The sequence below is a fragment of the Hemicordylus capensis genome, chromosome 4 (genome assembly GCF_027244095.1).
Source record: "Hemicordylus capensis ecotype Gifberg chromosome 4, rHemCap1.1.pri, whole genome shotgun sequence".
Classification (NCBI taxonomy): Eukaryota; Metazoa; Chordata; class Lepidosauria; order Squamata; family Cordylidae; genus Hemicordylus; species Hemicordylus capensis.
In genome coordinates this window covers 48,297,870-48,319,507 of record NC_069660.1, presented here as the reverse complement: position 1 = coordinate 48,319,507, position 21,638 = coordinate 48,297,870, and the positions used below count along the sequence as shown (strand labels likewise).

Sequence of the window (21,638 nt, the reverse complement as noted above, 5' to 3'; positions counted from 1 at the left end):
TACACATTATATCAAGCATGTCATTGACCCTTGCATGCTTGAGTTTTATTTCCTAAATAGTAGATGCAGGGAAGGGATCAGAACTCTGGCCATGGGGGAGAGGGCATTTAATCTTTTCCGCCCTCTTATGGTCCTGATTCACAGCACACTCACTGCGGATGAGGGCAAGAGTAAAGGGTTAAATTGCCTTTTCCTCTCATGTTGTAGACATGGTTTCTGTTGGGTTCCACAGCTCTTGGCCGCTATTTAGGAAACAATGTAGTTGGTGGTATTTAGGAAACAAAAATCAAGGGCCAGTGATGTAGCTTGACCCTTAGTCTGTTGCAGTAAAAAGAGCAAATAGTCTAGCTCAGAGTTTATTAACCTTGGGTCCCCAGATGTTGTTGGACTACAACTCCCAGAATCCCCAGCCACAAAGGTCATGTCTGGGGACTCTGGGAGTTGTAGTCCAACAACATAGGAACCTAGGAGGAACATAGGAAGCTGCCATATACTGAGTCAGACCATTGGTCTATCTCGCTCAGTATTGTCTTCACAGACTGGCAGCAGCTTCTCCAAGGTTGCAGGCAGGAATCTCTCTCAGCCCTGTCTTGAAGAAACCAGAGAGGGAACTGGGAACCTAGATCCTCTTCCCAGAGAGGCTCCATCCCCTAAGGGGAATATCTTGCAGGGCTCACACATCAAATCTCCCATTCATATGCAACCAAGGCAGATCCTGCTTAGCTATGGGGACAAGTCATGCTTGCTCCCACAAGACCAGCTCTCCTCCTCCTTCCGGGGACCCAAAGTTAAGAAACCCTTGTCTAGCTAACAAACTGATAGTGGCATAAAGCATAGGGCTCTCCCACATGAAACCTTATGGCACAACAAATCTGTCAGCCTTTCAGGTTCCACCAGACATTGTTGCTGCTGCTTACTTTGCAGTATTGATGTGCAGGACTTGTGTTGCCTTTAAATGGTGTGGACTATAAGGAGGCCCATTTGACAGGCAGTTTTCAGTCAAGGGGTTCTCAGTGACAGAAGCCCATACTGCGTTCTCACTGATGCCTGCCTCCTCATATGACTCAATGCTGCATTGCAGGTGCTGATAAAGCCTCTTACCTCATGGGAATCAGCTCAGCTGACCTAATCAAGGGGCTACTCCATCCCAGGGTGAAAGTTGGGAATGAATATGTGACCAAAGGTCAGAATGTGGAACAGGTAAGCATTTAGGACTGTATGGGGTGGCCTTGTGCCTCCCATCTTCCTGCAGAATCTTTGAAAAGAAGTATATAAATGTCAATAATAATACTATACTAATGATGCCAGGTAAGTGGGAATCACTTAAACCACCCATATTTAAATTGTCAAATAACATCAATGATGTAGCCTGATCCTACTGATATTTACTTGTATGTAAGTCCAACTGAGTTCACAGGGACGTACTCTAAACTTTTAGAGTAAGTTTTTCGGCCTGCTCAACTCAGGCCCACCAGCTGTTTTTTGAACTACAACTCCCATGACCCCCAGCAACAGTGGCCAATAGCCAGGGATTATGGGAATTGTAGACCAACATCTGCAGGAGGGCTGAAGATGAGCAGCCCTCCTCTAAAGTAAGTGTGTAATGGATTTTAGTTTTAGTTACCCACATGCTATTTAGCAGTGTACTGAAGGTCACTGTTTAAAAAGGAATTCCCCAGCTCATATTGGTTGTCACCCGGAAATAACCTTACCCTTGAGTATGTAACAAAACCAGAAGGGAGAAATATTTATTTTGACAAACTGTTATATTACCATTTGCAGGTGGTGTATGCAGTGGGAGCCTTGGCCAAAGCAACTTATGATCGCATGTTCAAATGGCTGGTTTTTCGTATCAACAAAACTTTGGACACTAGACTAGCCAGACAGTTCTTCATTGGAGTTCTGGACATTGCAGGCTTTGAGATCTTTGAGGTGGGTTTCAAAACTGACCACAGAACTATTTCATTAAGAGTGCATTAACTGTGTATAATGAGAAAACCCCCCACCAGGTATGATTACCAATGAAATCTAGAAATCAAAGATCTGTGAACCTAATTCCATTTTTTTCAAAGAAATTCATGACATTACAAAGTACTTTGAAATCTTGTGTTAAGATTTGTCTGCAAAAAACTCCTTTAGCTGAAGAAATCTGCTGTCACATTGAGTGAACATATGACCTAAGAGCCCTGCTCAATTTGACCAAAGGTCCATCTGGCCACTGTGCAGTCAATAAAGAAAAGACTGCAATTGTCCTGCCCAAAGGCTTACAGTCAAATGCTGAGCTGTTGAATGATCAACATTCATAGTTAGATAACAACCCATCGTGTCCTTGCTGCACCCACTATTGGAGATTTTCCAGGTTTTGGTGACTGATTTACATTTAAACCAAAACATTTATCAGCTTTATCCCAACATTATAGCTTTCTCCAGAGCATCTTGGGAATTGTAGTTTGGTGAAGGTGATGAGAATTTCCAATTCAGGACCCATAAAAGATCACACAGATGTTTTAATGCTCTTGAGTGGGGGGATATCTATGGTGTATTTTGGTGTAAACTGTGAAGTCTGAAGCACTTAAGCTTTTGTTTTCCACGGGCAGTATAACAGCTTTGAACAGTTGTGCATCAACTTTACCAATGAGAAGCTGCAACAGTTTTTCAATCATCACATGTTTGTCCTGGAACAAGAAGAATACAAGAAAGAAGGGATTGAATGGGTCTTCATTGACTTTGGCTTGGACCTGCAGGCTTGCATTGATTTGATTGAAAAGGTAACATTGGACACAATGCTGCAATAAATATGGCTTTATGTGGATGTGAGCCCTTCAAAGGGACAGGTAATGAGCATGTAACTGTATCTGATTCTGTTACCCTCTTCCTTTTAACCAATCTGCTAGATGAGCAATAGTGGAGGGTGAATCTTTTTAGAATAGAGCAAAATAACTCCCTTTCTGTTTGTTTATGTCTTTTGAAGATTTATATTCCTCCTTTCCATCTAAAAGATCCCAAAGTTAGCTTCTAGTAAGTTAAACAATGTAATAAAAATTATGCTGCGGGGACAACTAAAAGAGATGCTGTAAATCAGGACTGTACAACCTGGCTCTCCAGCTATCGTTGCACTACAGTTCCCATCATCCCTGGACCTTGACTATTGGCCACTGTGGCCAGGGCTGATGGGAGTTGTAGTCAAAGTTGTGCAGCCCTGCTATAAATAAAGCCACTAGCTGTTGCTCTTAGGTGTTACGATGGGAGTCTTTTATCACCTTATGAGACCTTGTAAGCATGGCCATAAGGGAAACGGACAGTTGCCCCCCAAAAGTCACAACTACAGGTTTAAAAGTCCAAATAAAAATATATTTTATTGAATACAAGGTAAGAGATTTGATGCTACATGTGTCTGGGCTAAATGCTTGACCTCTGCTGTAACTGTTAAAATGCGTGTCTACTGCTGAGGGAGATGGGAAAAGGAAGCTGTGATGGGTGGTCTGCCTAACTGAGAAATTCAGTGGAAGGAAGGAGAAGCCAGTCAAGAACACCAAAGGTGGGGAGGAAGGAAACTTGAAAGAGTTCGAGGAGAGATTGGGAGAAAAGCTGCTCAAGGGAGTGGGGGGGGGAGGAGAAGAAGGGAAGCCAAAAGAGTTCAAGGAGAGAGAAGATGGTACCGATAACTGGCTAAAGGATCAGGGACAGGGAGCATGGGAACTGGAGGACATAGGAGAAGGGAGAAGTAGCTTCTTCTACTATGAAGGGAGAGCTGGCTGTCAGCTCCCCCAATCTTTGGTGTTCCTGCTGCCATTGGCTGAAGTCAACAGAGGCACTCTTACCCCTGGACTTCAGGGCCAAAGTCCTCTTTAGTCTGCCCCGGGTGTTGTGGCCATCTGGCTGAGCATAATGATGCTTAATTTGCAGGGGAGGGCCTCCAAAGGCCTTTAGGTCCAGGCTCCAAAATTACCTAGGTGCACCTCTGGATGTCAGTGGGGGCCTGTGACAAGCCCAGGCAACAGCCTTCCTCCAGGGTTATAACCAGATTTGCTAATTCTTCATATTTCTGACTGAAAACTAGTTCCATTGATTGTAGCAAGCAATTGCTAAGTGCTCAAAACAATTTCACTGCAAGGGACACTTACCTGGAACACGTTTGGACGAGCTGAGTGTAATGTGCATTTTTAGTTAGTTAGTTAGTTAGTTAGTTGTTTTTTACATTTATGTCCCGCTCTTCCTCCAAGGAGCTCAGGTGTACATGCTTATTTTTATCCTCACAACAATCCTGTGAGGTATGTTAGGCTGAGAGATACATGATTGGCCCAGAGTCACCCAGTGAGTTTCATGGTTGAATGGGGATTTATCTCTTACTGCAAGTGACTAATTTAGGCTTCTGAATATCTCTAGTGGCTTGCTATTTCTGCTTGGTAAAAATCGTGTGAAGCATAACTATTTGGAAATGATGTTTTACAATCGATGCTGCTTTTCTCTACAAAAATAAGGGAAATGTCATCACACAATTCTATTCTGCTCTGGAGTGAAGCATATTCTTCTGCGAGCAGTGCAAAGGAATATCTTTAAAACTAGGACTCAGTTTAAAAACATGTTTTGAGGTGGAAGGAAGAGTCACCACGGTGTTAATTTTCTGTTCAATATGCATGTATTAAGGTGGTCTTGTGAAAGAAATCCCTTGCAATGCAAATCATGTAAAAAATGCTAGAACCAAGGCATTTAGAATCTTGTGATCCTTCTACATGAGCTGCTTGTAGAAGAACATTATACTGAATGGATTTTGAGAGTCTAATGACCTCTTGTGGTGGCTTCTCCACCTCATAAAAGGGTCCATGAATCATTTTTTAAAAAAAAAATTCATAAAAGTCCTACCCCTTGAATCAAAGTCCTACCCCTTGGTAAAAACTCTCTGTATGTTCCCAGTAGCTGGTGCAAAACAGGCCACTTGACTGATGGCACGATGCCCATGTTCTTCCTTGTAAGGCCCAGGAGTCAGTGGCAGCTCCCTTCAGCCCTAAGTGTAGCTCCCTGACTAATTGTGTATTTGGCCTGTGTGGCACTTTGGCCAAAGCTGAATACCCTGCACAGTCCCACTGGCATTACTCAGAGGCGACTGTTCCTACTGCGCCCATCAGTCCTTTGTCCAGTGCCATTGGGACTCCTTTAAGGGAAACAGAGGCTTCTTGAGCCCCTGCAGCATTTTGGAAGGCATGCACAGAGTGCTGGGAAGTGTAGCCCTTCCCAGCCCTTTCCCCATCGAGATCTTAAGAGACAGCGCCATCTTTCAAGGGCCCTCCCAGCACAGAGAAAAGCACAGTATTGTGAAGAGGTCAGCACAGTGGGAAATGGCTCTCACACTGAAGGTGTTGTTTTGTTTTGGGTTTTTTGACCAAAGTGGCCCCCACTTGAAAAACAATGTGGTTCATTGCCCTATGGTACCGTCTTGTGCTTTGCATGGTAATTGCAGGCAGTTGTATATAAGAGATTTTTTTAAAGGGGTAACTATTTGCCATACATGGCAGTGATTGTTCCTTGAGTCTGCCCCTTACATCAGGCAAAATTAATATCAGCTCAGCTCGTCTGCATTCTGCTGATCAGTATCCTTTCTTCACAGCCAATGGGAATCCTTTCCATCTTGGAGGAAGAGTGTATGTTCCCCAAAGCCTCTGATATGTCCTTCAAGGCCAAACTGTATGACAATCACATTGGGAAATCGCCCAACTTCCAAAAGCCCCGCCCAGATAAGAAGCGCAAATATGAGGCCCACTTTGAGCTGGTGCACTACGCAGGAGTGGTATGTCTTGGTTTCCACAGTTCCCCTATTCTGGGCATTGGGTATTGCTTCTCTGTATTCAGCCTCTGTTACCTTTTCCTTTTTGCTCTTTGATGACAGGTACCCTATAACATTGTTGGCTGGCTAGATAAGAATAAAGATCCCTTGAATGAGACGGTGGTGACCATTTTCCAAAAATCACAAAACAAGCTCTTGGCTACCTTATATGAAAACTACGTGGGCTCTTCTTCAGGTGAGACACATTTGCATCTGTTTTCTACTGCATATAGCCAACATAAGAGACGTAAGAAGGGCCCTGCTGGATCAGACCAAGGGTCCATCTAGTTCACCATCCTGTTTCCAACAAGGTCTGACTAGATGCTTCCAGGAAGCCCATAAGCAGTGCTTAAAGGCAAGGGAGGGAGGTATCTTGCTGTGCCTCTGAGTCAGCTCTGTGAAATCCCCAGGCAATCCCCTGTCCAGGTGCTGGCTGACTAATTCAAGACTTGTTTGGCTTCAGAGATGGAACTACATCAAACTACCGTTCTCTGAGCTTAGAGACACAATAGAGCTGGACTATTAAATCCCCAGTAACTTAAGCAACAGAACCAGTCTCCTAGGTCTTGTCTGCCTGAACTAAATGAACACCACTGTGTCAATAAACCACATAGTATACAGTAAACACTACACATTTTTAACAATTACTAACCATATAGAGTGGATTTCTACAACTACCTACAATACGAGACTGCCTTCAGTCTTCCTGGTCTATTATTTAGACCAGGAAATAAATAAAAATAAACAATGAATAATTCTGCTATCCATTTGGCAGATGATTTGGGCAAGCATGGCAAAGAGAAGCGCAAGAAGGCCGCTTCATTCCAAACTGTGTCACAGCTGCACAAGGTAAGAGTTAGACGCTGCTTAGTAGAATCACTGGCTGGACCTTGCAGAACTTCATTTTGTTCCATCTGTACATACAGATGACAGCTTTTCTAGGTATTCTGCGCTTAACTTCCAGTATAAGGTCTTTGAACCCCAGGGAGACACTAAGACTGCTAGGTCCTGGCACTTCTCCACCAATGGACCAGAATGTTCTCCCTTCTTGAGAGCAGGGTTGCTTTCAAATCAATCTATAATGGTCCCTGTTGTACCAGCTCCTGGTGAATATCAGTATTTCATACTTGATTAGGAATTGAATGAGAAGGGTACTAGAATGGGGCAAAACCTGGTTCCCTGTGTGGCAGGGAAGTGCTTATTTTTGCCCCTGTGATGTCCATGCTGCATAGCTACTGGAGGTTTCCCAGACTGGGGCCTTACTGTGAAAGGAAGTGGTGTAATTTAGGATGAAAGTATGTAAAGCGTGTATATGTGAGTACAAGTGTAAATAAGCGTACATCTGAGTAAATCAGGGCTCTTCACATTGCTACTTTTTACAGTGGTTGATTACATTTCATTACTGTTTTTCAAACGTTGGTTTGTTCACACAGCTGGCTTCCCCTGATCCATCCTGCCCACCTCTGGCCAATATGGTTGTAGAGGAGGCCCCTGCCTCCTGTTTCTGATTGGTGCATTCACCTGTGCCCAGGTAGTGAAGAGAAAGGGCAGAGTACTTGTGTGTGCACAAGCATGGTGCCTGTGGATTCCTCACCCCCAATGTAATTTTCTGTCTTTGTTTTTCCCCTGGTGTTCTTGCGCAACAGCTGCACACTAGATCAATGGGAAGCTCCAGCTACTGTAATGGATCACTAACTCCAAACCACATTTTGGGTCTCAGTGGGAGTGGCCTGGGGAGGATGAGAAGCTTCCCTTTGGAATTGAGGCACTTTCCATTCTTACTGTTGCCTGGAGATTTTTTCATTGATGTTCTTGTGCAAGATCACCAGTACACTAGAGCAACTAAAAGATCTACCACATTGCTAACTCACTGAAAAGGATCTATCATGTTGGGCTGCTCTGATGTATTAGCATTCTTGCACAAGAACACTATATTTATCTATAGATATCTATATCTATATATCTATAGATAAAATCCATAGCAGGTTTCAAGCTCTGTTGCGGGGGGGATGCAGGGAATGGGGGAGATTATATGCTTGGTTTACATAAAAAGCAGTAGTTTGGGATGGTCTTCAGGGATCAGGAACAGGAAGTCCTTGTACCTTCAACTTGATTATCTTTATATAGTTGATAAAATGGCAACGCAATACGCATGATGGATCTGCTACAAAACTGCTCTCCAGATTTTTTTATTGCGCAAGTTAAAACATAAAAAGGGAATTGCAACAAAGAGCAGATGTTTCTACGTATATACGTCAGCTTCTGTGTTCTATGTCCCACTGTTTAAAATCCATACTTAAAATTCCAAACACTGTTTAAAATCCATAATTTCTGTTATTCATACATATAACAGAAAGGGGAGTCTCTCATTTCTGTTACATATTAACCAGGTGCTCAGTTACATTGGGGAAAGTCGTGGACATAAGAGTATGGATTTTAAACAGTGGGACATAGAACACTGAAGCTGATGTATACACGTAGAAACATCTGTCCTTTGTTGCAGTTCCCTTTTTATGCTTTAACTTACGCAATTAAAAAGGTCTGGAGAGAAGTTTTGTCTTTAGATGGATAGATAGATAACCAAATTGAAGGAGCACGGGCTTCCTGATCCCTGAAGATGCTCCCAAACTCTGCTTTTTGTGTGAACCAAGCATGTAATCTCCTACATCACGTGCAACCACCCACTATAGAGCTTGAAACCTGCTATGGATTTTGCAGTAGCTGAACCTTCCTGTTGTCCTAGTGTGCTCCTGTTAGATGTAGCCACCCTTCCCTCTCATACTTAATCTCAGGGGTATCCCCATACCACTCCATAAAAATGCCGGAGTATTGCACACAACTGTTTTCAACACTCCCCCAAATTGCAACATTTTAAAGGTGCGATCATTAAGGGGCAGTCATCATGAAAAAATCTGAATAGTGCTGCTGGCTGTTACCATATTGAAGTCCCTGCAAATCCCCCCCTTTGTCTGAACTCCCCTCAACCCTAATCATAGTGAAGCAGTAGTAAAATGCCATTTGGAAAACCTCCTGGCTGCTTCTCCATTGCTGAGGGAGAGGCAGTTAAGACTTGCAGTGATGTTTAGATAATGTATTACATGAACATCACTTTAAGTCTGTGCTACTTCTCTCCTCACTTTTGACTGCGAGGACAACTCTTGGGAAGAAGAAAACGAATATGGATTTACAGGGGTTTGAACAACTTGGCCAACTGCCTTTCCTGTCTTGGGAAAGAATTAGCTGGACATCACTTGCTCTGCATGGAATCAATTAGCAACATCCGTGTTGTGAGTCCATCTGATTGAGAGCCAAGCTTCACAGTTGGGAAAAGAATGATCCAGAGACTGTATGGTTAAGCTGCGTCCCCCCACCCCCCCACCAGCTAGGGTTGCCATATTCTTGTTTTCCAGACCTGGGTGCCTAATTTGCATGTTATGTAAATTGGCTTGAAAATATTTTTTTAGCAGACTAGTGATGGCACATTTTGCTCCATAACTCTGCTTCTGCAAGGGCTAGAGCTTAGCTTGAAAGAGAGAGAGAGAGAGAGAGAGAGAGAGAGAGAGCTGAAATCCAGGTGAATCTTGGTGGGCTAAGCAATCTGGGTGAGATGCTTAAAATCCAGGTGAAACCAGGACTTCTGGGGGGCATAGCAGCTCTATACCCCCACCCTTCAAAATATGGATGTGCCCTTGTCAGGTCTAGTTTAGCCAAGCAATAGCTTTTGGAGATATCTATGTGAAACCTGTTTTATTCTTCCTTGATGGATTAGCATGAAGTTAGGGGACATCTGTCCCAGTGATTAAGCTCATTGGAAACAAGGCCATATAACTTCTGCCTGAAACCTGCAAATTGGGGCAAGAGTGGTGGCATAGCTCTTAAAAGTGTTGGGGATGTGACCGCAGTTCAGGGGTAGAGCATTTGCTTTGCATGAGAAGGTCTTGGGTTTAATCCCTGACGTTTCCAGGTAGGGATGGGAAAGACTCTTTCCTCCTTGGAGAGTTGTTGGCAGTTCATATAGGTAATACTGAGCTAGATAGAGCAATGGCCAGATTCCGTATAAGGCAGCTTCCTATGTTCTTAACAGAAAACTCACACAACCTCCTGTGGTGGACACCAATTTTACCTCGGGCCTTTAACCACAGCTAGTCAAAGTATGTTATGTTCAATGCAAAGTGCATATGGTTAGTAGCTGACACATGCCAACAGCTCTGTATCTCTGTGGAGCCCTCCTCACCCTGTCCTTGCAGTTCAATAATAGGATAAGAGTCCGATGCTGCCTGCTGAACAGAAGAGGCTGAGAGCTTGGAACAATGAGCACTGTGCCCCTGGCAGCCCTGAATGCTGTTGCCCTTAGACTCATTCACACAACCCGACTGTGAATCGATAGCTTCCTTTTACACAGTAGCATTCAGATGCATTGAGATGGGGCAGTGAAGTATAGCCAAGAAGAGCTGGAGTATTTAACACTGTATGTCTGCCTTACAGGAAAACCTGAACAAACTGATGACCAACCTACGTGCTACTCAGCCCCACTTTGTTCGCTGCATCATTCCCAATGAAACAAAGACCCCAGGTACATGGTCTCACACTATGTCGGTATAAATGGCCAAGAGAAGGGTTGTGCATACAGAACTGTTTGTTTAGTTTTAAGGATCTCTTAGCCGTTTCTCTGATGTCTGGAGCAGGGTATACATTAAAAATACTAGCTGACACTCTGACAAAGTGCTTGTAGAAGGACATTGAGTGCTTGGGCTAGCTACTTGTGCTAAGTCTGCAGTCTGTGTTCCAGTCAAGTGCTGCTCTACCACAAGCTTTCTTGCATAACAGTGCACAACTGTGGCATGTTTGTTTTAAATGGAACTTTTGCACAATTGTTCATATTCCCCTTTTTAGCACAACTGCTCAATCTTCTTGTGCTAGTGCAACTTTTTTAGAATGGCACTAAGAATAGTGCAACTTTGTTAGAATAGTACTAAGGCTGAAACTCTTAACAGGACTTATGTCTGAATAAATGTGCTTATGATCAGATAGGGGTCTGCATTCAGCTCGAATTCAGACTGAACTGCAGCAAAGCGAACAGATTTGAAGCAGTTCATGACTGAACCGCTCAAACCAGCCCAGTTCACAGTGGTCTGGTTCGCAAGTGAACCAATTTTGCACATTCCTATGATCAGACTACAAAGGTGGCAATTTCCTTCTCCCTTTCTCACTTCTACTTTCTTCCAAGTTTCACATTTTATTACTGTTATGTATTGTCTGTAGGGCTGCCTCTGAAAAGCATCCAAGACAGGGGCATAGCAAGGTTTGGGAAGGAGAGCTGCTCTTGCAGTAGCAAGCATGAATTGTTCTCTTTGCTAAGCAAGGTCTGCCTTGGTTTGCATTTGAATAGGTGACTACATGTGAGAGCTGTAAGATATTCCTCTTAGGAGATGGAGCCGTAGCCCAGTGGAAGAGCATCTGCCTGCTCCAATGCAGAAGGCCCCAGGTTCACTCTCTGGCATCTCCAAATAGGGCTGGGAGGGACTCCTGCATGTAACCTGTCAGATGGACCAGTGATCTGTTGGCATGGTATAGAGCAGCTCCCTGTGTTGCTGTGTTCCTTTTGAGTGGTCTCTGGAACAAAAGGTGAAGATGGGCCTCTGACCTCACCTTCTGCTTCAGAGAGTTATAAGTGGGAAAGCAAAGAGTAAGATGTCACCCAGCCGATGGACCCCCTCCCTCAGGGGCCCAGGGATATTTGTCCCCCCACCTTGTTCCAACAGCTACATGTTCTTACAGCTACATGCCTGATCCAAAAAGTTCAACTGGTACAGTTAAAGTACCAGTGGTCAGATTGTTAACTGGGGCTGATGGTCACTAACATACCACTCCAGTGATAGAAGGTCTTAACTGGCTTCCTGGTTGTGACTAGGCTCAGTTCAAAGTGATGGTTTGTCCTGAACAACCGGGGGCTAGGCTATCTAAAAGACTGCCTGCTTGCCAGTTAAGATCTTCAGCAGAGGCTTTTCTCTTTGTGCTCCTGCCCTTGGAACTTAGGCAAGTGGCTACTGGGGAGAGAGCCTCTTTGGTTGCAGTGACCAAATTACTGAACGCCCTCCCCACACTTGTTTGTTTGCAGCCTTCTTTGCTATCTTGTAAGTGTCAGGTACAGGACCATCCTGCTGTCTTGCACTTTTAATGATATCTAATTGACTTTTGTGTGATCTTTATTTGGGCTTCTAATTGCTGGCTCTACTTTATCTGCTGTTTTGATTTGCTGTTTTGTCATGTTTTTGTGTTTTGTATAAACTGAGGCCATTTGGCATAATATGGTATAGAAATACAATGAGTCAATCAATATTAATAGCATTTAATTCCACATATATAGCATTTTTCATTTCCTTAGCCTTACACAGGTGCAAGTCCTTTATTTTTTGAACTCTCAAATTATTATCTATATATTTAATTCTCTAAGGCATACCTGCTAACTTGACAAAGAGGCACCTTTTAATGTGGTGATTCTCTTTATTTAGCAGGGGGAGAGTAACTGGCCCTATCCACCCCCAGTACAGTACCTCCAGTGACTGGTTGCTGTTGTCTATCTTATTTTTCTTTTTAGATTGTGAGCCCTTTGGGGACAGGAATCTATCTTATTTATTTGTTATTTCTCTGTGTAAACCACCCTGAGCCATTTTTGGAAGGGTGGTATAGAAATCAAATGAATGAATGAATGAATGAATGAATGAATGAATACATGTGGCTAATCCCATGTGTGGCAGCTCTCGCAAGGGTTCGGAGAGCTGCCGGATAGCCACAGGTATAGACGGGACGGAGGAAAATGGCGGCTGCGGCAGTGGTGGCTGGCTGGCTGGCCAGAAAGCAGCGGGTGGGGGGGGGTGCGGGGAGAGAAGCAGTGGGCCAGCTAGAAAGTGGGAGGCAGGAAGAAGAAGTGGGCTGGCCGGCCGGAAAGCCGCGGGGGCAGGTGTGTGGGGGAGGAAGAAAGAGGTGACGGTGGGTGGGTAGGCTGGGTCAGAGGTGCAGATGCTCTGAGCCCGGCCCAGCTAGTTTATATTATATCATAGGAACATAGGAAGCTGCCATATACTGAGTCAGACGATAGGTCTATCTAGCTCAGTATTGTCTTCACAGACTGGCAGCAGCTTCTCCAAGGTTGCAGGCAGGAATCTCTCTCAGCCCTATCTTGAAGAAGTCAGGGAGGGAACTTGGAGCCTTCTGCTTTTCCCAGAGTGGCTTCATCCCTTGAGGGGAATATCTTACCAGGGGTGTATCTAGGGTGGGGCAGGCAGGGCACATGCCCCGGGTGCCACTTGAAGGGGGCACCATTTTTTAAAATTTAAAAATTTAAAAACAAAATGGCCACCGCGCATGCTCAGATGGCCTCTGTGAGGCCCTAGGCCATGCCAGGCCTCACAGAGGCCATTTGAGCATATGCGGCAGCCCTTTTGTTTTCAGTGGCCATTTAAAAAAAATTATTTTTAAAAATGGCCACCGCACATGCTCAAATAGTCCCTGTGAGGCCCTAGAGGCCAGCAGGGGGGAGGGGAGGGGGAACCTTTGCAGACCCCCCCTGGCCTTTAGGAAGCCCCCCGAAGGGGCTACAGGTAATTTAAACAAAAAAATTAATATAAGTCACTGTACACATATTCAGATATGTGACTTGTATGTGACCTTCAGACTTGTATTTTTCAGCTGATATTATGGTAAAGTTATCTGAAAGATGAGTGTCAGATGTTTGGACAGGGGGCGCAATTTCAGTGCTTGCCCTAGGTGCTATTTTCCCTAGATACACCTCTGTATCTTACAATACTCATACATCGTCTCCCATTCATATGCAACCAGGGTGGACCCTGCTTAGCTAAGGAGATAAGTCATGCTTGATACCACAAGACCAGCTCTCCTCTCTCCTCTCATATACTTATTTTCAAATACATTAGTAGTACTATTATTTACAAGTATATGCATTGATGTCATTGGATGAGCCATTGGATGGGAGGTGTCAGAACTATATCTAGACACACACATTTCTATCTTTCCTGTTCAGGTGCTATGGACCCCTTCATGGTCTTGCATCAGCTGCGGTGCAATGGAGTGCTAGAAGGCATCCGTATTTGTAGGAAAGGGTTTCCAAACAGGCTCCTCTATGCTGACTTCAAGCAGCGGTAACTCAGCTTTCATCTTACCTATGTTGGTCACTAAAAACTCTTAGTTGCTAGATACCTATAAATAGGGCTGTATGTACACCTGCAGGTCTGTTCTTGTAGGGAATTTGAAGCAACCACTTATTTAGCAGAGAAATCCGGTTTGAGGAGGATAGAGCTCACAGAGGAGATCTGGAGGCAATTGCTTAGGGTCAAAAGCAATTGAAGGTTTATTTTAAGAAGTCACAAACTTAGATAGAAAGGCCTGCACCCTACACAAGCTCCCTCATGGTGGAAGGAAGAAGAAGAAGGAACATAGGGAACAAAGAAGGAGGAACTATCCTAAGAATATCAGTCTACCCATCAGAAGAGACTTCGAACAGAGACACTGAAATAAGAGAGAACAAGGGGACAGTCCTACACTTTCTGCCTTAACTCCCAATGTCCCTAGTGATCAGTAGGAGTTATTGGGTATTGGGAGCTGATGCTTATGGATGGAGTCTCATCTCCAACAGGTCTGTGGTTGTGGAATCTGGATACTGGCAACAAATGTGACCTGGGGAGGGTATGTGTTCACTACAAATGTATATCCATTTTAATCTGGTTTAGCTGTCAGCGTTTTCCCTAATGGAATCCTAGAAACTGTATGTGAGGGTGCTGTTAGAGATCCCTAGCCCCCCTGCCACTAACTGCAGTTCTTGGGGTTCCTTTGGGAAGAGAGAACAATGGTTATGCTGCTTTAAGTATGAAGCATAAAGACGCCAAAAGTCATCACTTTCAATTTTCAGATTACTAGTCTTCATGGAGACTGTGGAGAAAAGTTTGAAAATGTGTAGGCTGTGATTGGTTGAGGCTCAGAAATGAAGGTTGTACCTTCCTCAGTGCAGAGTCTTGCATTGATTTCTGGCTCAAGGAGGTACGAACTGCCTCCCTTGATACAGATCTGTCCTGGGAAATTCCTTACTGCAGCCTGTCATGGCAAATGGAAGGAGGTCTATAGACTGCCATGATGTGCTAGGCAGGGGGCTTTCTTTTGAAAGCATCTGCTAGTGAGGTAGCTGATATCCAGATGCAAATACAAGTACTGTATTTGCTCAATTGATTCAGATTACAGAATGTAGGCATTAGTTATGCAGGATGCCCATAAAAGTCATAGAAAACCAGGTATTATCATTTCCGTGTTGCATTCTGCTTCCATCCTTATCCACACTATCAAAATATCCCAGCATACATCATGGCACTGAAAAGGCCCTTTTAATTAGTTTGATGGGTACTGCTCTGGGAGACCCCTTTAAGTTTATTACAATAGTTTCTTGGGGAATTGGCTCAGGAGCATACAGCAAGAGCTTCTAGTCTCCTTCCCATGGTGTACTGATAGGACAGTAAGAGAGAAAGACAGGCTGATAAATGCTCAGTTTCCACCTTCTGCTCCATTTAGGCAAGTTGGGGTGCTCATCATGTTCTGTTCTAACTTACCTTGATTTGGCACAGTGTTCATATCAGCCATACAAGGCCTTAGTCTTCATATCTTCCTTGCAAACCTGGCTGGAGGAATGAAAATATGTAAAGTCAAAGTTCCTGAGTATAGAATATGAGGGCCAGGGGGAAAAGAATCCATCAACCAATCAGGATATGGCTTCAGAGCAAGCCCAATATTGTCACAGCTGTCCCATGGCAAAGGATGTGCAGGGGAGCATGAATTTAATTATTTTCTCCCAAAGTGGTCAAGTAGCTAAGCTGTAGGTGAGGGGGCACTTTTGACTGCCAACATGTGTTCCTGAGCATATAGACATGATGACCTATATCTTTACAGCTACCGTATCCTTAACCCTGCTGCTATTCCTGATGACAAGTTTGTGGATAGCAGAAAGGCCACAGAGAAGCTGCTGATTTGCTTGGACCTTGACCATTCTCAGTACAAGTTTGGACACACTAAGGTAGGTTGTGTGTAAATTGCAGTGAAATAATTTGCTATGCTGTGTAATGAAAGTCCTGAAGATGGGAGCATATGTGCAGGGTAAGTTTACATATGCTTCCTTTTATAGCAACTTCATTTCATTTATCTTTTTCACACCACTTGATCAATGTCTCTCATACCTGATGTTCTGCCATTCTGTTAAGAACATGTAGTTTCTCAGCATACTTGCTCAGGTTCTCCTAGTTTTTCCATAATCTTTATTTGTTCTGATGAACACACAAATATTTTCTTTTCCTTGCTGCCTACAGCTTGTTAGTCCCTCCTACCCCCAATACCCACTACTCTGGTCTTGTTCAAGGGCTTATACTCAGGGAATGCTTATGTCCTTCAGAATATCTTAAAGAGGTTACTCAAAGCAAACATCTCCTGCATTCGAATATCAATGCCATGGATGTTTCTTGTTCATTTGTTTGCAGGTGTTTTTCAAAGCTGGCTTGCTGGGTCTACTGGAGGAGATGCGAGATGAACGTCTGGCCAAGATTATCACCCTGCTGCAAGCCAGGATGCGTGGGCGGCTGATGCGAATTGAATATGGATGGATCATTGGCAGAAGGTATAGTAATAAATAGACCTTGCCACAAACCTTCACTCTTTGCCTTCCACTGGGATCACCATAATTCCATGACCAGTTAGCCACAGGTGTTAAAAGGCATTTCCAACCCTCACTATACTAATGGTTGAAATTCCAAGGAAGTAGATTTAGACTTGACACACCAGGAGAAATTTCCTAATGGTAAGATGTGTTAGACTGGAAAAATCTTTCTTGCACAGTGGTGGGCTCACCTTTGCTGGAGATTTTCAGCCAAATGCTGGACAGACATCTGTAAGGGACACTGTGGCAGGTTCTGTACTGAGCAGGATTTTGGACTAAAAGACCTCTAAGATCTTTCGACCTTTCAGATTCTATGATTACCAAAATGGTTTGCTCCTTACAGGGATGCACTGTATACCATCCAGTGGAATCTACGTGCATTTAATGCTGTCAAGAATTGGTCTTGGATGAAGCTCTTCTTCAAGATCAAGCCCCTACTCAAGTCAGCTCAGACAGAAAAGGAAATGGCCACCCTTAAAGAGGAGTTCCAGAAGCTGAAGGATGCTCTGGAGAAGTCAGAGGCTAAAAGGAAGGAGCTCGAAGAGAAACAAGTCAGCATTATCCAAGAGAAGAACGATCTGTCGCTGCAGCTCCAAGCAGTGAGTAATATGTACAGTTAAACCACCAAATGTAGCATAGGCAGAATTGTATGTCATTTGAGGAAGCAGAGAGTGAGTGTGGGCGTGCCTTGCAATCGTCCACCAAGAGCCAAAATATGCCTTTAAATGGTCGGCACTTCAGATTGGAAAAGAATACTAAAGATATTCAGAGATTCTGGGCTGGAAAATATATGGCAGTAGTGTATACGGGAGGACCTTGATATTCGCAGGGGTTCCATTCTGCAGTTGTACCGCGGATATGGAAACCATGAATATTGAGGCATATGATGACTGAACATGTGTGCTCTCTTTTTAGTATGCAAGAATGAGATCTGATTTTATTTCAAATGAAAGCTGTGATTCCTGAGATGCTGAGTTTTGTGCCTGTTACCTTGTTCTGCACATGTGGAAAAATTCTGACTGTTTAGTCTGCCCAGTTTAGTGGATCAGATATTTCCCCAGGTGGGGAGTGGGAGACAGCAAATGAACTGAAGATTAAACGTGCAATTTTCAAGGATGTAGAAAAGCGACATAATAACTGCTTAACCATTACACCTTAATAGCACCTTAACCATTACACCTTACCATTATATAAAACATATATAATGGTTATCTTGAGAATATAGCAGCAACATCTACCAGTGGTGCACAGTCCCATGGTCTGAAGTTTGGGCCACTATTCACAGGAGCAAGACAATTTGGCTGATGCAGAGGAGCGCTGTGACCTGTTGATCAAGACCAAGATCCAGCTGGAAGCCAAGGTGAAGGAAATGATGGAGCGTCTGGAGGATGAGGAGGAGATGAACTCAGAACTGACCTCTAAGAAGCGAAAGCTGGAGGATGAATGTGCTGAGCTGAAGAAAGATATTGATGACTTGGAGATTACCTTGGCCAAAGTGGAGAAGGAAAAACATGCCACAGAAAACAAGGTAGGCAGAATTGTGCCTAAATAGTTTTGGACCTGGATACTTTATGAATCTCCTTTTTTTTACATACCTCCTTGTGCCCTCTATTTGGGGACCTGCTCTGTGAGCCCCCACTGACTGAAGATCACCAAGCGACTACTAGGAGCAGAGCCTTTTTAGTGATGGCATCAACTCTGTGGAATGGCCTCCCTGAGGAGACCTGCCTGGCTCCAACTGAGTGCCTATAGATGTCAGACAAGAACCTGGTTTGTTAAAAAGACCTTTGGGCTGCCTTTTTTGGTATGGGTTACTCTTCCTGTGTGGTTGATTATTGTTGACTTCCAAGTTTCTACTGAAATCATCATATCCACCGGTTCTGCTGCTGCATATTTGTCTTGATTTTATTGTGACTGATAACAGACACACTTTGTTAGCCACACTGAATTATCTGAGAGAAAAGTAAGGTACACATTTAAAATATCAAAATGTCTAAAGATATTAAAATATCAAGATGAATATTTTAATATCAAAAAATTAGTCTTCTCTGCAAGCACAGCTGGGGTCCAGTAGCTTCCAGGCTAATTTCCTGAGTTGCCCTGGGCATCTGCAGTTCTTAATAGCATCTGGAAATATACAGTTCCTTTCTGGTTGCCCTGAGGTGTCTTAATGAGTACTCCTTGTACTCACATGCAATCAGCCAGGGGCACAGCCACTTTTTTTTTTTTTTAAGGGAGGCTGATAGTTTATTTTATGATGGCTGAAAGTGTCACTAGCTCAGTGAGAAATCCATATTGTGTACTATCACAACAGAATGTCAGGATGAAAAAAAAGGTACTTTTCCAGGTCTCTCTTAGCAGAAATAACAAACGTTGGGGTGTGGATGAATGAAGGCATAATTTCCTATGAGCCCTCTTTCCTCACCTGAAAATAACAAATTATCATCTTCTATGATTGACATTATTATTAGGATCAAAAGTCAGGTGAGTTTTAAATGTTTGCTCACATTTACTCTAATGGGCCCATCTGTCCCTCCAAGCTCATTTCTTGTTCTGTCATCATAGGTGAAAAACCTGATTGAAGAAATGGCTGCTTTGGATGAGATAATTGCTAAGCTGACCAAGGAAAAGAAAGCACTGCAGGAAGCTCACCAGCAGGCTCTAGATGACCTTCAGGCTGAGGAGGACAAAGTTAACACATTGACCAAGGCCAAAGTCAAGCTGGAACAGCAAGTGGATGATGTGAGTCAAGAGATATACGAGTCTGTGATAGCAGAAAACGATATAAAGTCCCCCATGTTGACAGAAGAATCTGCTAAACCCATCTTGCCTGGTCTCAGCATCCATTTATTTATTTATTTTATCATATTTCTATACTGCCTGATATGTACATCTCTAGGTGGTGGGTACAGACCATATATAGTGGTCTATATGATAGACAGCTGGATAGAAACTCATCAGAGTGTGGATGAGCACTTCTGATGTTCAACCAGAAACACTGTCTATGCTAGTCAATGATGTCTAATTCTTTGTAAAATCTACCCAGGAATATCTCTATATTGCATGTATTCCAGCCTCATAACTATGTGATTGGGATAGATTTTTCTGTAAGTTTTTCACTTAAACAAGATTGAGCTTCCCATCCAAGTAAAGAACAAGCTTAATTGTAAAGAGTACCAGTTTGGTAGCTTAATCAAGTGCGGGGTACAGGAAGGGACAAAGGCATTAGGTGGCAGAATGTGTGGGATCTTATTTCATGTACATTGGGAGGCAGTTCTTACGAGCAGCCTAGCCTGAGCGATGCTGCTCGTGTGGAGTGCTGGGATCCATGAGGATCCCAGCGCTTCTGCCCAGCCAAACATTACTTTTAAGTCTGGCTCTTAGCCGAGGTTAAAGGGAGTGAGTGCTCCCTTAACCTGGCTTTTGGGATCGTGTATCTCTTCGGGCTGCACAGCCCAAGGAAACACAGAGACGAGTGTTTAAAGCACCCGTCTGATGGAGGAATTCCCCAATGCACCTTGCTTAGTGCATTGTGAGATTCCCGGAGGCCGGGACACATTGCTTGGCCTCTGGAGATCCACGCTGCTTGGCACAGCATGGATCATCTGGGAGCACAGTTTGTGTTCCCAGCAACCTTTTCACTGTTGTCTGCAGGGAAGGTAAGTTTGGAACTGCCTTTCCCTCACCCCCATGCCCACCCACACAGTCGTGTGAATACCCTTACTGTATTTTATCCTTTGTGCTCTCCAGCTGGAAAGTGCCTTAGAACAAGAGAAGAAGATAAGAATGGATTTGGAAAGAGCAAAGCGCAAGCTAGAAGGTGATCTGAAGCTCACTCAGGAATCAGTGATGGATCTGGAAAATGACAAGCAGCAGCTGGAGGAGAAACTCAAAAAGTGAGCAGACAATTCATGGAGATGCCATGAGGTCAAACCAATCAGGTCCAGCAAATTCTGCCAGCTGCTTTGCAGAATCCTAGTGGCAGTGATGATATATTTCTATACTTCACAATTGGATGGTGTTTGTTATCCATCCTGGAATTTCTCAGCTGAAATGTACAGAAATTAATTATTGGTTTTTCTACAGGAGCTAAAGACCACCCTTGAGGCAAAGGCTCTGCTACATGAGTCATTGTACAAATGCATGTGACATGAGAAAGAGGGAGACCCATTTGGGTTTATGCCCCATAGATTTCAATAGGTGTTTAGCACATAATTTTAGGATTTAGGCTTCTCTTCTTGCTGTTCCTATGCCCATGTGTAATTTCCAGTTACTGGGATCAGTGTGAGGGACAGAGGAGGAGGAATTATTTGACAGTGCAACCAGCAGGGAAACTTTCCCATAAATCAATTCACTTACCCATTCACTTTTTCAAACACATTGAATGTAGAAGCAGTTCTTCCTTGGTTGTATAGGACTAAAAATGACAGAGAGTCCCACAAATCTCTTTCTCAACCTAAACCGAGGTTGTTCTTACTTTCCTTCATAGGAAAGACTTTGAAATGAACCAGCTGAATTCAAGAATTGAAGATGAGCAAGTCCTTGCAACTCAACTGCAGAAGAAAATTAAAGAACTCCAGGTAAAGCTCTGAGGGCTGTTTGGGGACTGCAGATGGTGGGCCACACAGGATGGACTGAAAATGTATACTTAGCCCCAGGTGACCACACAACAGTGTCAGTTGAGGCTGCCCACCATATTTGCCAATAAGGTACATGAAGTTTTAAATATACATTTGCTGTATAGACCACGTTGCAAGTTTATGTGGACTGTAACTTTGTGTGTGTGTGTCCCTGTAAAATTTGCAATGTGTGAAGCAGCCTCCTGAGAGAATAATTCTATTGTAGCTTTGGAAAGAAATCTATGAAGGAATTGGATACTGGGAGAAATTCTAGTTAGGTGTTGATTGGGGTAGCTGTAAGAGCAGTGAAAGCTATAGATACCACAGGGGGAATGTGTGGGGAAGAACCGTTTCACAGTAATTCCTGCACTTCTAGCTTTATAGTATGTGACTAGTTGGGAGCACAGGCAGCTGTTGTGTGGCCATGGTTTTGGGTGGTGTTTGGAAAAACTTGTGCTCTTTTCACTGTGGGCCCTAATTGAGAGTGGAA

The 21,638-nt window shown here is 43.7% G+C and overlaps 1 protein-coding gene across 1 annotated transcript in view; it reads left to right on the top strand.

The window, feature by feature from the left end:
• Nucleotides 1-21,638, top strand: part of MYH7B (myosin heavy chain 7B) — a 76,272-nt gene that overhangs the window by 32,298 nt on the left and 22,336 nt on the right. Inside the window, exons 14-28 of the mRNA XM_053247223.1 lie at nt 1,082-1,200; nt 1,783-1,932; nt 2,598-2,768; nt 5,606-5,785; nt 5,885-6,017; nt 6,597-6,670; nt 10,307-10,394; nt 13,863-13,980; nt 15,773-15,896; nt 16,354-16,490; nt 16,873-17,128; nt 17,815-18,057; nt 19,095-19,271; nt 20,280-20,425; nt 21,019-21,109. Of these exons, the coding sequence (XP_053103198.1) occupies nt 1,082-1,200; nt 1,783-1,932; nt 2,598-2,768; nt 5,606-5,785; nt 5,885-6,017; nt 6,597-6,670; nt 10,307-10,394; nt 13,863-13,980; nt 15,773-15,896; nt 16,354-16,490; nt 16,873-17,128; nt 17,815-18,057; nt 19,095-19,271; nt 20,280-20,425; nt 21,019-21,109 (2,207 nt within the window). The remainder of the gene's footprint in view (nt 1-1,081; nt 1,201-1,782; nt 1,933-2,597; nt 2,769-5,605; nt 5,786-5,884; nt 6,018-6,596; nt 6,671-10,306; nt 10,395-13,862; nt 13,981-15,772; nt 15,897-16,353; nt 16,491-16,872; nt 17,129-17,814; nt 18,058-19,094; nt 19,272-20,279; nt 20,426-21,018; nt 21,110-21,638) is intronic.